General features: G+C 42.1%; 1 protein-coding gene across 2 annotated transcripts; it reads right to left on the reverse strand.

Moving 5' to 3' along the window:
- Positions 1–4,966: 4,966 nt before the first annotated feature.
- On the reverse strand, positions 4,967–15,186 carry CSTF1 (cleavage stimulation factor subunit 1). Of its 2 annotated transcripts, none has more exons than XM_006740652.3 (6): positions 15,039–15,186; positions 12,192–12,392; positions 10,319–10,596; positions 9,974–10,171; positions 8,747–9,137; positions 4,967–5,566 (listed from the first exon to the last, which is right to left on the reverse strand). In XM_006740652.3, the coding sequence occupies exons 2-6, from the start codon at positions 12,358–12,360 to the stop codon at positions 5,307–5,309; spliced, it is 1,296 nt and encodes a 431-aa protein (XP_006740715.1). In that variant the 5' UTR covers positions 12,361–12,392; positions 15,039–15,186; the 3' UTR covers positions 4,967–5,306. The 2 variants fall into 2 exon arrangements, with proteins under 2 accessions (XP_006740715.1, XP_006740714.1); XM_006740651.3 differs by lacking the exon at positions 15,039–15,186 and adding an exon at positions 14,864–14,975.
- Between the last annotated feature and the right edge of the window lie 22 nt (positions 15,187–15,208).

The following is a 15,208-nucleotide window of genomic DNA, read 5'->3' on the forward strand; positions in this document are numbered from 1 at the left end:
AAACAACAGCTTTATTAAGATAGAATTCACATACCACAAAATTCATCCTTTTAAAGAGCACAGATTCAGTGTTTGTTGGGTTTTTTTTTTTTTTTTTTTAGTATATTCAGAGTTGTGCAACCATCAGCACTATCTAATTTGAGAATATTTCATCACCCTAGGAAGAAACCCATACCCATTAGCGGTCACTCCACATCGCCCTGTTGGCCTTCAGCCCCTGGCAACCATTGTTTTTTTATTGTATAATGGACCTTTGCATGTATTTGAAAATAAGTAAAAAGGATGGACAAACTTGCTCAAGGTCACACAGTGATGGGACTGAGGCAGAATCCAGACCCAAGCCTCTCAGTAAAAAGCTAGACTTCGTGCCAGGTCCAGTCTGGACAGTTCCCACCATCTTGGCAAACTCCTAACAGTGATTCTTCCCACTATTGAAGGGCCGACCCTGGAGTTCCAGATACAGGTTAGAATGCTGTAATTTGTATGTTTTCTTATTTATTCACTTATTTAGGAGAAACAACCTAAATTTAAAAAACAGAACGAAGACACAAAAGTCATAGATTTGGTCCCAAAAGGAAACAGACTCACTCTTACACGGATACCTAGTGTCGTATTTTGTGAATGTGGGGCTTGGCTTCTCAGTCTGCTATTTGGCCCTGTCATTTTTCTGAATGAAAGCCCTTAGACATTTTGCTGCAATCCATTTGTATTTACTTCTTTAGGCAAATGTGTCCTTCTATGCACAAATATTGCAAGAATTTGCTATTATAGGAAATTGGGTGGCTTTTGTAATATCCTGCTGACTGAAAGTTGAAACAGCTAGAGTTCAAGGGAACCAACTCCGAGACTCTGATAAGGTAATTTCCCCCCTTCTCTTGACAAACGCTCCTGAGAACAGTATCTTGGATGAATTTTCTCTTCAAAGCCTGGAGTATCTGACCACTTCACTTCTATAGCTCCTAATAAATGCACAGGAAGGTAGACTGCTTTTGTAGATGGGACTGTTTTTTGGGATGCTTTATACTGTTTTCATGCAGACTTTGAGCTCTCAAGCTCCTTGAGGGGTGGTCTTCGAAGGCTGGTCACTCAATGCCTGAGTTTTTAAAGTGAAGCTGGACACCAGGTGAAGAACATCCAGAGCATTAAAGGCTTAGCAGGAAATGTCAGACTGCATGGTTTTAAAATCATCTAGTAATCTGGCAGCTGTTAACCTTAAGAAGATAACTCAAATACAGCTCTTTGGGTGAAAGGAGAATTTCATAAATTGTCAACAAATTCACCTAAATTCCCTAATGCATGGATAAAACAGGGAGGACTAGGATTCTAATTGTCAGTGATGACTCTGTTTGATAGCCTGAATTTTGATGCCAAGGTGGAGAGGGAAAAGGAAGCAAGACTTGAGAAACAGGACGCAAAAGAAATGCTGTGGGCATCAAGTGGGCCAAAAGCTGGAGGAGAGGGGCTGAGTGTTAAGAGTAGCTCGAGAAAACCCCAGGGTAGAACATGGGGGCACAGGCAAGGGGTCACTGTCAGGTGAGCGACCAGGCTGTGAAGAGTAAATTGGCCAAATGCTGAGTGGGAAAGAGGCTTCACAGATTAAAACGCCCACAAAGGGAGTCGGAAGGTAAAGGAAAAAAGCTCCAGAAAAAGGCCAAAAACCTAAGGAATGAAAGTGATAGAAATGTCAACTATTGGGGCGCCTGGGTGGCTCTGTTGGTTAAGCGTCTGCTTTCAGCTCAGGTATGATCTCAGGGTCCTGGGATGGAGCCCCATGTCCAGCTCTCTGCACAGTGGGGAGTCTGCTTCTCCCTCCCTCTCTCTGTCGAATAAATAAATATAAAAAATCTTTTTAAAAATGTCGACTATTTTCTAAAAGGTTTTTGTTGTTGTTCAAATCCCCTTTGTCACTTTTTTAAGTCTCTTGGTCCTCGGTTCTGTTTCAGCTTTTCATATTCGATGCACTCACATAGCGTGCATCTGATTAATTCCAAGTCTTCAAGTCTGACTCTGTCTAGTTTCTACTGCTTCTCATCATAGGGGGGGTTTCCTTACATACTTGATTATGAACCCATGGTTCTCAGAGCTGGATCTGGGAGAACTGGGGCCTGGGGTAAAGATGTGTTCTTCTTTCATCTGTGCTGGCTTCTGTCAGGCGCTCTTGGACTTGCTTTAGATTCTCAGCTCGCTTTTCTTGAAGCCACTAGTGCGAGTGGTTTGTTCCCACCTTATGTGGACAAATAGCTTGTAGATGGGATTGTCAGAGAAGACCCTCGCCACAAACCTGAGCCAGCACCCAGTCAGGCGGCTATCCTCTCCGGGAGGCGGGGTTTTTGTCAAGTTCACCCTTTCAGGGAATGGGGCAGTTTCTGGGTTCTGGGCTTTCTTCCTAGGTCTGGACCAAAGCTCCCACCATGTGAGGTCAGAGCTCAGAAATCATTAGACTCCAGGGGATTGACAAATGTCCTCGGTGCAGCTGGCTGCCCCCTAGCACCTGAGTGTCTGGGTTTATGATTTCTGGTTGTTTTGCCTCTCAAAAATTCCCTGAGAATTTCTTGCTAGCTCAGCTATTCAGAGATTAAAAATAAAAATAAATTCTATACAGGTGTGTACTGAAAGGGCTCTCAGAGTACCTGGTCCACCGTATTTTCAGAAACAGAAGTCTCCCCCTCTCCCAAACCTGTTTCTAGCATGCGGTGTTTAAAAAAAAAAGAAGTGCCTTACTGATTGAGTGCATGTTGGGGATGATTTTGATTAAGCTCTTTAATCACAGATAAAGAAGCTGTGGCCCTGCAGAGAAGTGGCTTGCTTTACTACTAAACAAGTCAGTAACAGAGCTGAGACGCCTCCCCCATCCCACAACATCACCCTTCCTAAGGGAAACCAAAGTCTAAGGTAGATGGTTGGTTTCTCTGACTCATCAAAAGAAATGGAATTATACTTTAGTTTTGGGATAAGGTACATAGCTAAAGGAGATTTGGCTATAAAAATCTGACTTCTAGAACGAAACACTAAAGAAACAGTATGAAAAGTACCAAAGTCATAACTGCTGCTTGACAGCACATGTTCAAATATGGAAACATTCAAAGCAAGGTCCCCCAAAAAAGAACTAGCTTTAAATTATCATTATATACAAAAAGTTTATTTTAGAAATCACATATCTTTAAAAAATAACATAGAAGTTATAAGTTTTTATCCTGACTTACTATTCACTGTTTGAAAGCCAGGGTGTTCCGTGGTACAGTTAATGACATGCTGATGTCAAGCCCATGTAATAATCCTGGCATTTATACCAGTTCAAAATATTAATGTGATTTTTATTTTATTTTTTTAACGATTTTATTTACTTGAGACAGAGATAGCAACAGAGACAGGGAGAGAGAGCAGGAGTGGGGAGGAGGGGATAGAAGCAAATTCCCCACAGAGCAGGGAGCCGGACACGGGGCTGGATCCCAGGACTCTGGGATCGTGACCTGAGCTGAAGGCAGACACTTAACCCACTGATCCACCCAGGTGTCCCTTAATGTGATTTTTAAAAGAAAAAAAAGTCTGTTTTGGAAACACACAAAAGTATCTTGATCTTGTAAGTAGGAGTCCTGAAAACTACAGATCCACTGGTGAGACTATTCCAGAAACTGGAAAAAGTAGGCATCATTATTTAAATTCATGAACAGTTAAAAAGACCCAGTGGAACTTAAATTGGGGAATGCGACGGGGTCATTCTACTGCATGTGGGAGAGCAGAGGGACGTGGAAATGTTCACTCTTTGTTATAGTTTCATAGGGCCAAAAGCAAAAGAAATAGCAGAAAAAGAAGCGAGGAGTTCTGGTTGGTAATTTTTTATGGAACTGGTTATTCTTGTTCCTATTCCGTAGATTTCTTCTAATCTTACAAAAGCAGCACTCACAGATGGCCAAGTTCAAGTGCTGGAGAATCAGGACACAAAATAAAAATAAATCCAAACTCACTATAGACCAAAAAATATAGCTCTTTGGAAATCTGAACTAAAACTCTGATTTAACACATTAAGCATGCCTAAAATGGTTTCATAGACCAAAAAGTTGAAATGCTCCTTGAGGATGACTAATGCAGAATTTTTATGCAGTAAACCTCAGAAGATTTTAAAGTTCCTATAACATAAAACACTTACTTTAACTTTAATCTATTTAATATTTTTATCAAATGACCCTAGATTCTATTTCTAGGTACTCCTACCCAGATCATGAGGTTCTTGTATTTGGGGATAAATATAAACCAAAGTCTATCTTTCAGAGGGGAGGTTAGGGTTCCCTGACCTAGCTTGAGCTGAATCCAGAGAAACAGTGTCACTTTCTAAAAAGTTTTGAGAAAAAGAAAACCCCTATCGGTTGGTTAATTGCAAAAATCTTCCAAGAACATAGCTCCGGTGTGCATCCACGATGAGTAGTGACAATTCATGCTGAAGAGAACTGAAAAATGAGATTTAAAATTACACAAGAACAAAGTCAATCGATATTAATCATCTGTGAAACAAGCAACACCGGAGAGCGGCAGCGGGGTCACCTAATTTTGATTAGACTGGATGGATCTTCAATTAGGTTTTCCATCAACCGGTAATAATCTTATGAGAAGTATTTACTGAAGATAAGCATTTGCAGGCAATGAAAGGAGAAGGTGGGAGGTATGATGAAACATATTGTCTCCTACAAATCTTCAGGAAAAACTGACCGCTAATTTTACTGAAGTGAAAAAGGTGTAACACTAAAGTTGGAGATTCGAGCTTTATTTTCAGGATGATGTCATTTTAGGATAGAACTGATGGATTCTCTAAAATGGTTTTAATATGGCACAACACTCTTGATTCTCAGAGCTGTATGCCTACTTATCTGCCCAAATGCATTCTGCAAGGAGATAGATAGACAAAGAGGTTGTAGAACAGGCACAGAAGTTGACAAAACCATCAAACGAAAATTCCTCAGGACAGATCCACTTGAGATCTAGAAAGCACTTTAATACTCTATCCTTCTTCAAATGATCAAGAGATTCAAGAGAAATGGCAAGTCCTGTATTTACAAAACCGATGAAAATCACACTGTAATAATCAGTGAATGCAGAACCACCGCACAGATCTGCGTTTCCAACTTTTCCCACCATGATTCTACACCAAGGTAAAAAAAGACTCTTTTGTACAAATCCAAGAAGGATGGAGAGGTGGCAGCACGACTGCCAGGTGGTGCAGGGACCTACTACCGGAGCTGGAGCTGGTGCTGGGATGCAGGGGCAGGAGGGGCACAGTCCTCGAGAAAAGAAGCCCCTATCCTGGAGGCGGGCTAGTCCGTGGTTGATCTCCGGTACCAAAACCGTGCTCGGAAGTCATCGCTGCAGGTCATGAAGCCGGGGTTGGTGGGCGAATGCACGATGCAGCGCACGATGTTGTTGTGGCCCAGGGAGAGCAGGTTCCGGCGCTCGGCTGTGCGAGAATCCCAGCAGCACAGACTGATGGTCCTCTCGTCCGGCAGCAGTACGTAGTCCTCGGTGTGGTTGAACACGGCCTGCGTCCGGTGCACCTGCCGCCCGCTCAAGCCGGCACCTGCAAAGAGACGAGAGGGTAAGGGTCTGAGTGCCAGGGCTAGCTGCCCACGTTTACATTTTCCATCCTCAGACTGCTGTACTTTGGTTAATTATCCCGTCGATGGCAAAACAGCATTTTAAAATGGAAGGAACACACATTTATTGGGCAATTTGGGACACTCCACGAAAGTATGCAGAAGAAAATCACCCCCGGCTCACCACCTCGGGCAACTAACTGTGAACGCTCTGATGTACTTCTAGGCATAAAAACATCTTTAAAAAAATACAAAATTGGTGCTATATGTCTTTTCTGTCATAGTTTAAATCAACTTTTTGTTGGGTACATTCATTCTTCCATGTTTTTTTTACTGGCTGCAAAATACACCACTGTTAGGAAGCACTATTACTAGCTAATTCTTTTCCTGCTAAGCATTTAGTTTGTATCTGACTGCAAATAACACTGTGACCAATTCTTTGTATTGAACACATTATTTCCTCAGGATTAAATTCCTAGAACAGAATTACTGGGATGAATGAACATCTGCTCTCCAAAAGGAAGCTTTAGGCTTTTTTAGGACCATGAAAATACAGATTTTATGTTTAAAATACTGTATGAAGCATAAAAAATTAAAACTGCCTGACAATTTTACACCCAGAGTCAATATTTTGACGAATATCCTTTTTCAATATCTCTGTATGTTGTCCATCATTTGTAAAACAGAGCATACATCATGTGTTTTTTTTTTTTTTAAAGATTTTATTTATTTGAGAGAGAGAGAATGAGAGAGAGCACATGAGAGGGGGGAGGGTCAGAGGGAGAAGCAGGCTCCCTGCCGAGCAGGGAGCCCGATGCGGGACTCGATCCCGGGACTCCAGGATCATGACCTGAGCCGAAGGCAGTCGCTTAACCAACTGAGCCACCCAGGTGCCCACATCATGTGCTTTTATTCAACAGTCTATAAAGATGGAACATAGTTTAATGGATAAAAATATAAGTGTTGGTATCAGATCTGGATTCAATACTTACTAGTGATGTGAACACGGACAAATTACATAGCCCTGTCACACCTTCAATTTCTCTTCTGTTCTGTGGAGGATAATTACAGCACCTACCCACAAGGTGGTTGCAAGGATCAGCATGAGGTATAACACATATACAGCTGTGCAGGGTGAGTATTTACTTTTAAAGGCTGCTTACTGTGAAAAGGATGCTGAACAACAATTTACTCAAAGCTTTCTGGTGGACATTTCTGTTATCTCTCCCTTTGCCCTACTCTAGATAATGTTGGGATGGACATCTTTCTGTGTGTGTCTGTGCATGCTTGACGAGAGAGTCTTTTTAGACTGAATTTCTAAGCGTGCAGGGCACCTGGGTGGCTTAGTCGTTAAGCGTCTGCCTTCGGCTCGGGTCATGATCCCAGGGTCCTGGGATCGGACCCTGCATCGGGCTCCCTGCTCAGCGGGAAGCCTGCTTCTCCCTCTCCCACTCCCCCTGCCTGTGTTCCCTCTCTCGCTGTCTCTCTCTCTGCCAAAAAAAAAATCTTGAATTTCTAAGAGTGCACATAGTGGGTCCAATGCTGAAAATTTTGATACAGGACATGAACCTGCCCTTTAGAAATACTTTACCAGTTGACACTCCTAACAATAAGATATTTAATTTCCTAAAATGTTGATCAATACAAGATAATAGCAATCTTTTAAATTCCCGCCATCTGATGAGTACAGTAAGATCCTTCCATTTTCATTTCTTAGGTTTACAGTACTGCAGGTCACCTCGCTCTCCTTGAGCTCACTGACCACCGATATGTGTCCACTTCACATGCTATGCATATTGTTTCCCTAGTTCAGCATTTTAATTTTTAGTGTTTTGAATTAATTTTTAACATTGAAATTTCTAATGCTTGTTAGTCTTTCCTTGTCTTTCATTATTTCAAGAATCCTTTGAATTCTAACTAAACACTGAAGCTGGAAACACAGAACTAAGCATGCTGACATGGAGTCTTAACCTGTGAATTAGAAAATGAGGGAATTTGTATATAAATTCAGTATAATCTCATTTTAAAATCAAATCCCAATTCTCCACCAAAACAAACCAATCAGCCACATATAAGCATGAAACATCCCAATATTCACAAGACAAAACAAACATAATAAATCTTGTGAGAATCTAGTGTGTACCCTTCCTGATACATCACACTCAGATGGTGGTTGTTACTTCTGAAGAGGGAGGAGGCTTTCCCACTTTTACTTTGATCATCTTTATATCTTCTTTTTGCAACAAGCACACAGTCCTTGAACAGTAAGAATTAAAGAAATTCTTCAAAATAGCTCCATACAAAAGTTTTTCAACAAAGTCACCAAGAATTATGATAAAAATGACTCTTCTCAAGACTTGCTAGTTAGTTGTACCTGTTATGTCAGAAGGCAGACGGATGGCAGGAAGGGAACTCTGGTTACCATGAGATCAATCTGAGGGGGTTATGCTGCACCCTAGTGGTTCAGATGTCTCAGTCTCCACCTCTTGAGTTTTCTTCTCTAAAACGCTAACTAATAACCACCACCGCCCAGCCCTTACAATGCGTTGTTTTCTTATAGAGTTCTGGTCCTGGTGATTTTAGTGTATGACACAAACATCTCACAACAGAGGAAACCAGCTGAAGTTTCCTGGAGATCTTCTACCAAACAACAGCCTTTTCAGCTCCAAGGAACAGGGAATGAGACAAAATATTTTACCAACACTCACTGCCAAGTAACTATTAGGGCTACCTGCACTCTTAGGAATAGGCCAAGATCTTCCCTCTCAGCCTTCTTTCCCTAATGCACAGATTTACTGAGATCCACTAACTCAGGCTTTTCTCTGGACTGCTCTTATGTTTGAGGGAAAAAGGCAGACCACTGGTCTACAAATGGACCACCAGAATCTCAAATGTTACTTGCATGGAATCAGATCTTGTTGAAGCTGTAACGTATGGAGAAGAACAAGGTTATGAAACTATGGTTCTATTTCCAGCTCTGCTTCTTACAAACTGCAGCCTTGGCTAAACTACTTAACATCTAAGCCTTGGTTTCCTATCTAAAAGAGGGATCACATCTGCCTTGCTCAACGCATACATCTATTGTGTGGCTCTCATGAGGATTTAAGAGCTCTGGAAACCATAAAATGCTACAGAAAAAATGTAAATAGCAATTTTTCGCATACCTGTGTATCTGACCAGCGTTCGTCCTGTTGATATCTCCCAAAGTTTAGCTACAGAGTCTTTTCCACTGGAGAGAATGTATTTAGAATTTTTGGAGAAAATGGCAGAACAAACTTCAGCACCATCATGGGCTTTCTCAAAAGTTGTGATGCATCGATTTGAAACACCATCCCATAACTTGATGCAGCCGTCCTTGCTACCAGTTACATACATATTGGCACTAGGATTGTAATTCACGGAGCATATAGCATCGGTGTGTTGATCTTGAGGATTGCAAGAGACAAAACACTGAAATGTATTGATATCATAAAGCCGAAGAGTAGGATGCTGAGTCCCAACAAGTATAAAGTCTCCGGAAGGATGAAAAGAGATGGAGCGTAACATTTCAGCTTCCTGTTAGGACAGAGACATTAACATTAAGTGACTAACTAGTGAACAAGTAAATCCAGAGGAAATGTGGAAAATATTTGGTTGATGGAAAGAATACATAAAACAACGGTCAGGCGTTACACAGGTTTAAGAAGGAACAATGAACTTTCTAGAATACAAGAAAGTATCATTTGAACAGAGATTTCAAAAACTATTTACTGGTGAGATTATTTATTCCAAAAACCACAGAAGCGAGCTTCGTTATGTGCAAATGAACACCGGGTGAACTCAGAATGGAACATTATCAGGCTAGGATACAAGCACACGTGAATGAACAAGGATAAACACAACTTGTACACGTGAACAGCTTCTTCAATTTGTCCTAGGTCTCCAAATATTGAGTAAAAAACTAAGTTAAATTATTAAAAAGTAGAAGCCACTACCAAAACATTAGTATTTCTGAACTGCAAATTCAAAATGTGGTACCAAATGTCACTTTTCCAGGAAACATCTGATAGTTTCAACTGAATAATTTTTTGAGTCCCATTAAGTTACATTTCAGCAAAGTTGATTTGTCTTTACACAGGGTTCCGCAACCTTTAAAAAGTGATACAGATTCTGAACCCTTGTTGCATAAACTGGCCAGAAGTCCTGACCGGCCAGAAGAGGTGGGCACAGGGCAGCATGTGGACCACGTGTCCATGCAAACTGGATTCCTGAGCCACCTGCGGCATGTGTCCTTGTTGTGTCCTCCAGTTTTATACGATGATCACTGAGACTACTTTAAGAGAATAGTCATACAATAATAGCTCTTTGTTTTTAAGAAAAAAATGTAAAGCTCCTTTCCAAACATTCCTAACCTGAATGTATTTGAAGGCTCTTTTTGCAGATGGTTTGGAATAATCAAATAATTTAAGAGTATAATCCCTTGAACCAGAGGCAAGGATCTGTTCTGTCGGGTGGAAAGCGAGACATGTGACTTCATCCACGTGGTCGTAAAGCGTTCGGATCACTGGGTGGTTTTCCATGTTCTGTTGTGCAGTCTCATTCATCATGACCTAGACCAATGAGAAAACAGATGCTCAAAATCTAAAATCTGTCTGACTCAAAATACCCAACTATGCTAAGTTTGGTCCGGTCTAAACTGGTCTCTCATTCTCCCAATGAACAACAGGCAAATAGTACGTATGTTACTGGGATTTTACCTCGATTGGCATGGCACTTTTGGCCAACATTCTTTCTGTGTCAAGTATCTTTATGGAAGCATCAGCAGATCCAGTAGCTATTAACTGCCCATCTCTACTGTAGGTGGCTACGCGGCACGGTCCTTTATGGGATGTGACATAGCATGTTTCGTACTCTGAAGCCTCTGGGGACATAGTTTGGACGTCTGCATCAAATTCCAGGTCAATTCCTGTGCCCGGGGCAACTGTATCTGAACGACCAATTGCATACTGAACTGCAGTATCATCATTTTCCATTCCTGAAAGGAATAAAAATTAAGTGCATGAGGGGTGCCTGGGTGGCTCAGTCGGTTAAGTGTCTGCCTTCAGCTTGGATCATGATCCTGGCGTCCTGGGATCGAGCCCTGCGTTGGGCTCTGTGCTCTGTGGTGAGCCTGCTTTTCCCTCTCCCTCTGGCCCTCCCCCTGCTCCTGCTCTCTCTCTAATAAATAAGTAAAATCTTTATAAAAAAAAAATTAAGTGCACGAGAAAATGTTATTTTAAAAAGCCAAAACAAAATTCTGGATCCAGTGTCAATTTACTCTTTCTTGGAGCTGCATGACACCTAGCGCTTCACAAAATTATGTGTATCGACCTGGGTGCATGCACAGTGACCACACTATGGGCAGTATGGATCAGAGAAGGTTAGGCTCCAATAGGTTACACCAGCTCCCCCGATTTTTGCCTCCAAAATTTTCTACTTTAATTACAACTACAGAAATGTAAAAAAAGCAGTCCTATAGTTAAGCTGTCCATTTTCTCCCCCTTCTGGATTTTAATATTTTAGTGCTGAGATCTGTTAGTAGCAGCCTTGAGGCTCATTAAGTCAGATACAATGTTAGCATTAACACTAGTGAAACATATTGAAAGAATGTTGATATTTAAATAAGCGGAAGTTTCTCAAGAAAATGCATTTTAAATTTAAAAATAACTTCACATATCATATAAACAGTATGTTTATTAGTATAAGTAAAATTAGGGATACAGATGAACACAAAAATAAAAATGACCTTCTATTAGATCACCCAGAGATAATTACTGTTAACATGCTGGCATGATTCTTCTGGACCTTTCTCCATGCACAGTTGTTACAATTCTTAAAACAAAAATAGAACCACGCTATATGATATTTTGTAACTTGTTCATTTACTCAAACAAAATAAACATCTGGCCAGTGTAATGTTTATCTACATCATGTTGTTGGACCCAATGTGATGGATACAAGAACATTCACAACTAATTCCTTATTGTTGGGTATTTCAGTTGTATTCATTTTATTTCCTCAAATTTGAACACAAATTCTCAAAATTGGCACTGCTAAGGCAAAGGGTATAAACATGTTGCTAATTCTATATTTTACTGAGTGCTTTCTACAACCCAGGCAAGCACAGGATATATTTTTGAACAAGACAAGATCCTGATCTTTATTGAACTTGCTGTCTTTTCTGGGGAGGTACAGACTATATCGGCAACAACCTGAAACAATGAAGAAAATTTCAGATAGTGATTCTGTTATGAAGGAAATGGGACTGTTGTTTTAGAGTACCTGGGGAGGTATGGGGAAGATAGTGGGTAATTTTAGAAAAGGTGAAGAGGACTCTGAAATACCATTTGAGCTGAAATCTGAAGTCAATAATACAATGAAAGAACGCTTCAGATAATTCTTATACAGAGCCTGAGGCTAGAACCAGCTCAAAATCTTCATAATCTGGGGTCTGCTTACTCTTTCAGTATCAAGCACTGTACTTGACACATACTAGGCACTAAAACTAAACAAAAATAAGCTTGAAAAATTCTGATTACGAAAACCTCTGGAACCTTGTCATGGAATCAATGAATCTGCGTTCAAAGCTACCTAGTTTGATGAGATGCAGGAGCTGCTCCGAGGGTGCACAGACAGACTGAGGCTTGATTTCATTAATGAGGCCATTAGCAATGCTGATGTAGCCATCATAGAGGAGCTGGCTAATGATCAGCTTGTAGAGCTGCTGGCGGTCCTTCAAGCCCACTTTGGTTCTGTACATCGTGGAGAAGAGGAAGACAATTTCCTTGCCAGCTGCAAAATGAGAAAACAGGGATGGTGAAGGGCAGAGGCACTAGGGAGTCACAGAAGCAACACAGCAATCCGGTCAGCCTTACGGGGCATAAATCCCAGCTCAACTAGTTGCATCATCTTTGGTCATCAACCTCCTTCCTCTGAGACCATGTTCCTCAGCTGTTAAGCAAGTTAGCAAAGGTTAAATAAGATGGTGCATGCAGAGCATTGAGCACAGTGGCACACAGAAATTATTCAAATCATGTTAGCGAATATTTACAGAACTTTCCATCAATTTTTCTTCTCTGTCAAACTACCTGCCTGCCATTTTTATTCTCTATTGCTATCCCAGAATCTTGTTTCTTCTGTTATAAGACACTGACTGGTATTTGCAATAGGTAAGACAGCTGTTGTTGTTGAATGTCTAGACACTACTGTTTCCACCAGCTGATCTGTATGTTTACTGATGTCAGCAATGTTCATTCTTAAAACACATTTTAAGATAACTAAATTTGCTAAATTACATAATTTAATTAGATAGTAAATAAAAACACAAGGGCACAAAAGCCACAATGCTTTGGAAAGATTCAAAGATGCTTAATAAAATACTGGCAAGTAGGATATGGCCAAAACAACGATAAAAACGTGGGGGGAAAAAAAGGTAAAAATCTAAAGGATTGTGCCCTTAGATTGGTTCACAAGTGCTTAAGTTCTCTCTTAGTGAAATGAAAACTGTAGATGATGGTTTCTGGTCTATGCAAAAAAATAAGTCCAATTGGTGGACATGAGTGGATAATTTGACTTCGAAAAATCAATGTTTGTATGTGTATGTTTATCTGGACAGCGATCAGAAGGCCACAGGAATCTGGGGCCAGTAATAAGGAACAGAAGTCACAGGCAGACAAGAAATTGAAAGTCAGAGCACAGGGGAGAAAGGAATACCAGAAAGGAGAGGAGTGAGCAGTAACACCAGTACTGCCTGGATTGCTGTACTTTACAGGGAAAGATTCTGGAAGGGGGGTGTCTTACAGTAAAGGAGTGGGGAACCATGTTTTCTAACTCCCCCTGGAGAATAACTGAAGCTACTGATCATAAGAACAGCTAACAGTTACTGAGTGTTCAGCATGTTTCTTCTTACTTAGTCCTCAACACCATCCTGTAAGGGAGGCCCTGAAATCTTGTTTACAGATGAGAAGGGAAAATAACTTGTCCAAGGGCCCATGACCAGTGCCTGGAGAAACCGGGACTAGAATACAGATGGTTTAACTCAAGGACTGTGTTGTCCCTGATGACTTTCTGTAGTGCTCCTTAAAAATTTAATGACAGGGGCGCCTGGGTGGCTCAGTCCATTAAGCATCTGCCTTCAGCTCAGGTCATGATCCCGGGATCCTGGGACTGAGCCCCGCATAGGGCTCCCTGCTCATTGGGGAGCCTGCTTCTCCCTCTGCCCCTCCCCCTGCTCATGCTCCCTCTCTCGCTCTCAAATAAACAAAAATCTTTAAAAAATTCAGTAATAAACTAGCTAAAATTTATTAGACATAAGTGTAGCATATAACACAGCGTAAGCAACTTATGCATTACCTCATTTAATACTCATCTAATCCTATTTTAGAGGCAACCTGAGGTGCAGAGAGGTTAACTTACCCAGGATCAAAGAGCTTGTCAATGACACAGCCTGGATCCTTACCCAGGCTATCTGACCTCAGAGCTCCAGTCTTTACTGTGCTGCACTGATGGGTGTTAATAACTGCAGCTAACATTTATTAAGCACTTGCCAGACACCGTGCTAAGCACTTTACAAGCGTTAGCTCACTGAATGAAATCATTCAACGTATTTAAGCAGACGTAGAAGCAACTGTATATAAATCTGTGCTTGTGTAGACAACGCTACGACACAACAGAGATGATGAAACAGGCATAAAGAGGTTAGGAAACTGAAAATAAAGTGTGGTTGAGTAACTCGTCAAGTGGCCGCCTGGACTGCCCACAGCAGAGCCCAGAACTTAACCACTATTCTCTCCCGTCTCTGCACCCATGCCAGGAGCATCGGCGGGGTATACAAAGATTAAGAAAGAAAAGAAAGGACGAGGCCCGCTTCTCAAGTCTCACAGAACGTTCGCTCGCTGGGCTAGTAAGTGCCTAATTACCACCCCTAATTTGCAGGTGAGGACGCCGAGGCCCCAGGACGGGAAGAACAAACCCTAGGAACTGTCTACACCCGGAACTGGAAGGGGGACCAGGGCGAGAACACACACGCCCCCTTCACGAAGCTCCGCTACCATCCCGCGGTAGAAGCGAACTAAGGATGAGTGAGGGTGGGAGCGAGGCCTTCGAGGAAAAGAAGAGGGTGTGCAGGCCCAGCCTAGCAACTCTGGGCGCATGCCACCCCGCTCACTATCGGGCCTTCCCGCCTCGCTCATCTTTCCTGTGGTTCCGTGAAGACCCCAGCGGACCGCACCAGGCGCTCTCCATGCATCCCAGGCCCTCAGTACCCGCTAGTCCGGCTCTCTCGATCTCCCGCTTTCTCCCAGAAAAATGGAGGCGCGAATTCTGCCCGATCGATCGCTATGAGCGCACGTTCACTGCGCACGCGCAAAGGGCGAAGCGCCGAGCGCTGCGCTATCGATCGGCCCCACTCTCGCCTGCCCTTCTCGCCATCTTACTTACTGGCGCGTTGGAGTAGTTCGTTAACCTCCTCCGACTTTATCTCTTGCGCGACAACGTTGATTGGCACGAAGGAAATGCTGTCTGGCCGACAAACGTCGGATCCCGGAGAGCACCGCGGGCGCTAGAACTGCCAAAGTCTGGCGGGCGGTTGGCTCCACCACTTCCGGGGC

The sequence above is a fragment of the Leptonychotes weddellii genome, chromosome 10, assembly GCF_054177405.1.
Source record: "Leptonychotes weddellii isolate Sample4059 chromosome 10, ASM5417740v2, whole genome shotgun sequence".
In the NCBI taxonomy this organism is placed as follows: Eukaryota; Metazoa; Chordata; class Mammalia; order Carnivora; family Phocidae; genus Leptonychotes; species Leptonychotes weddellii.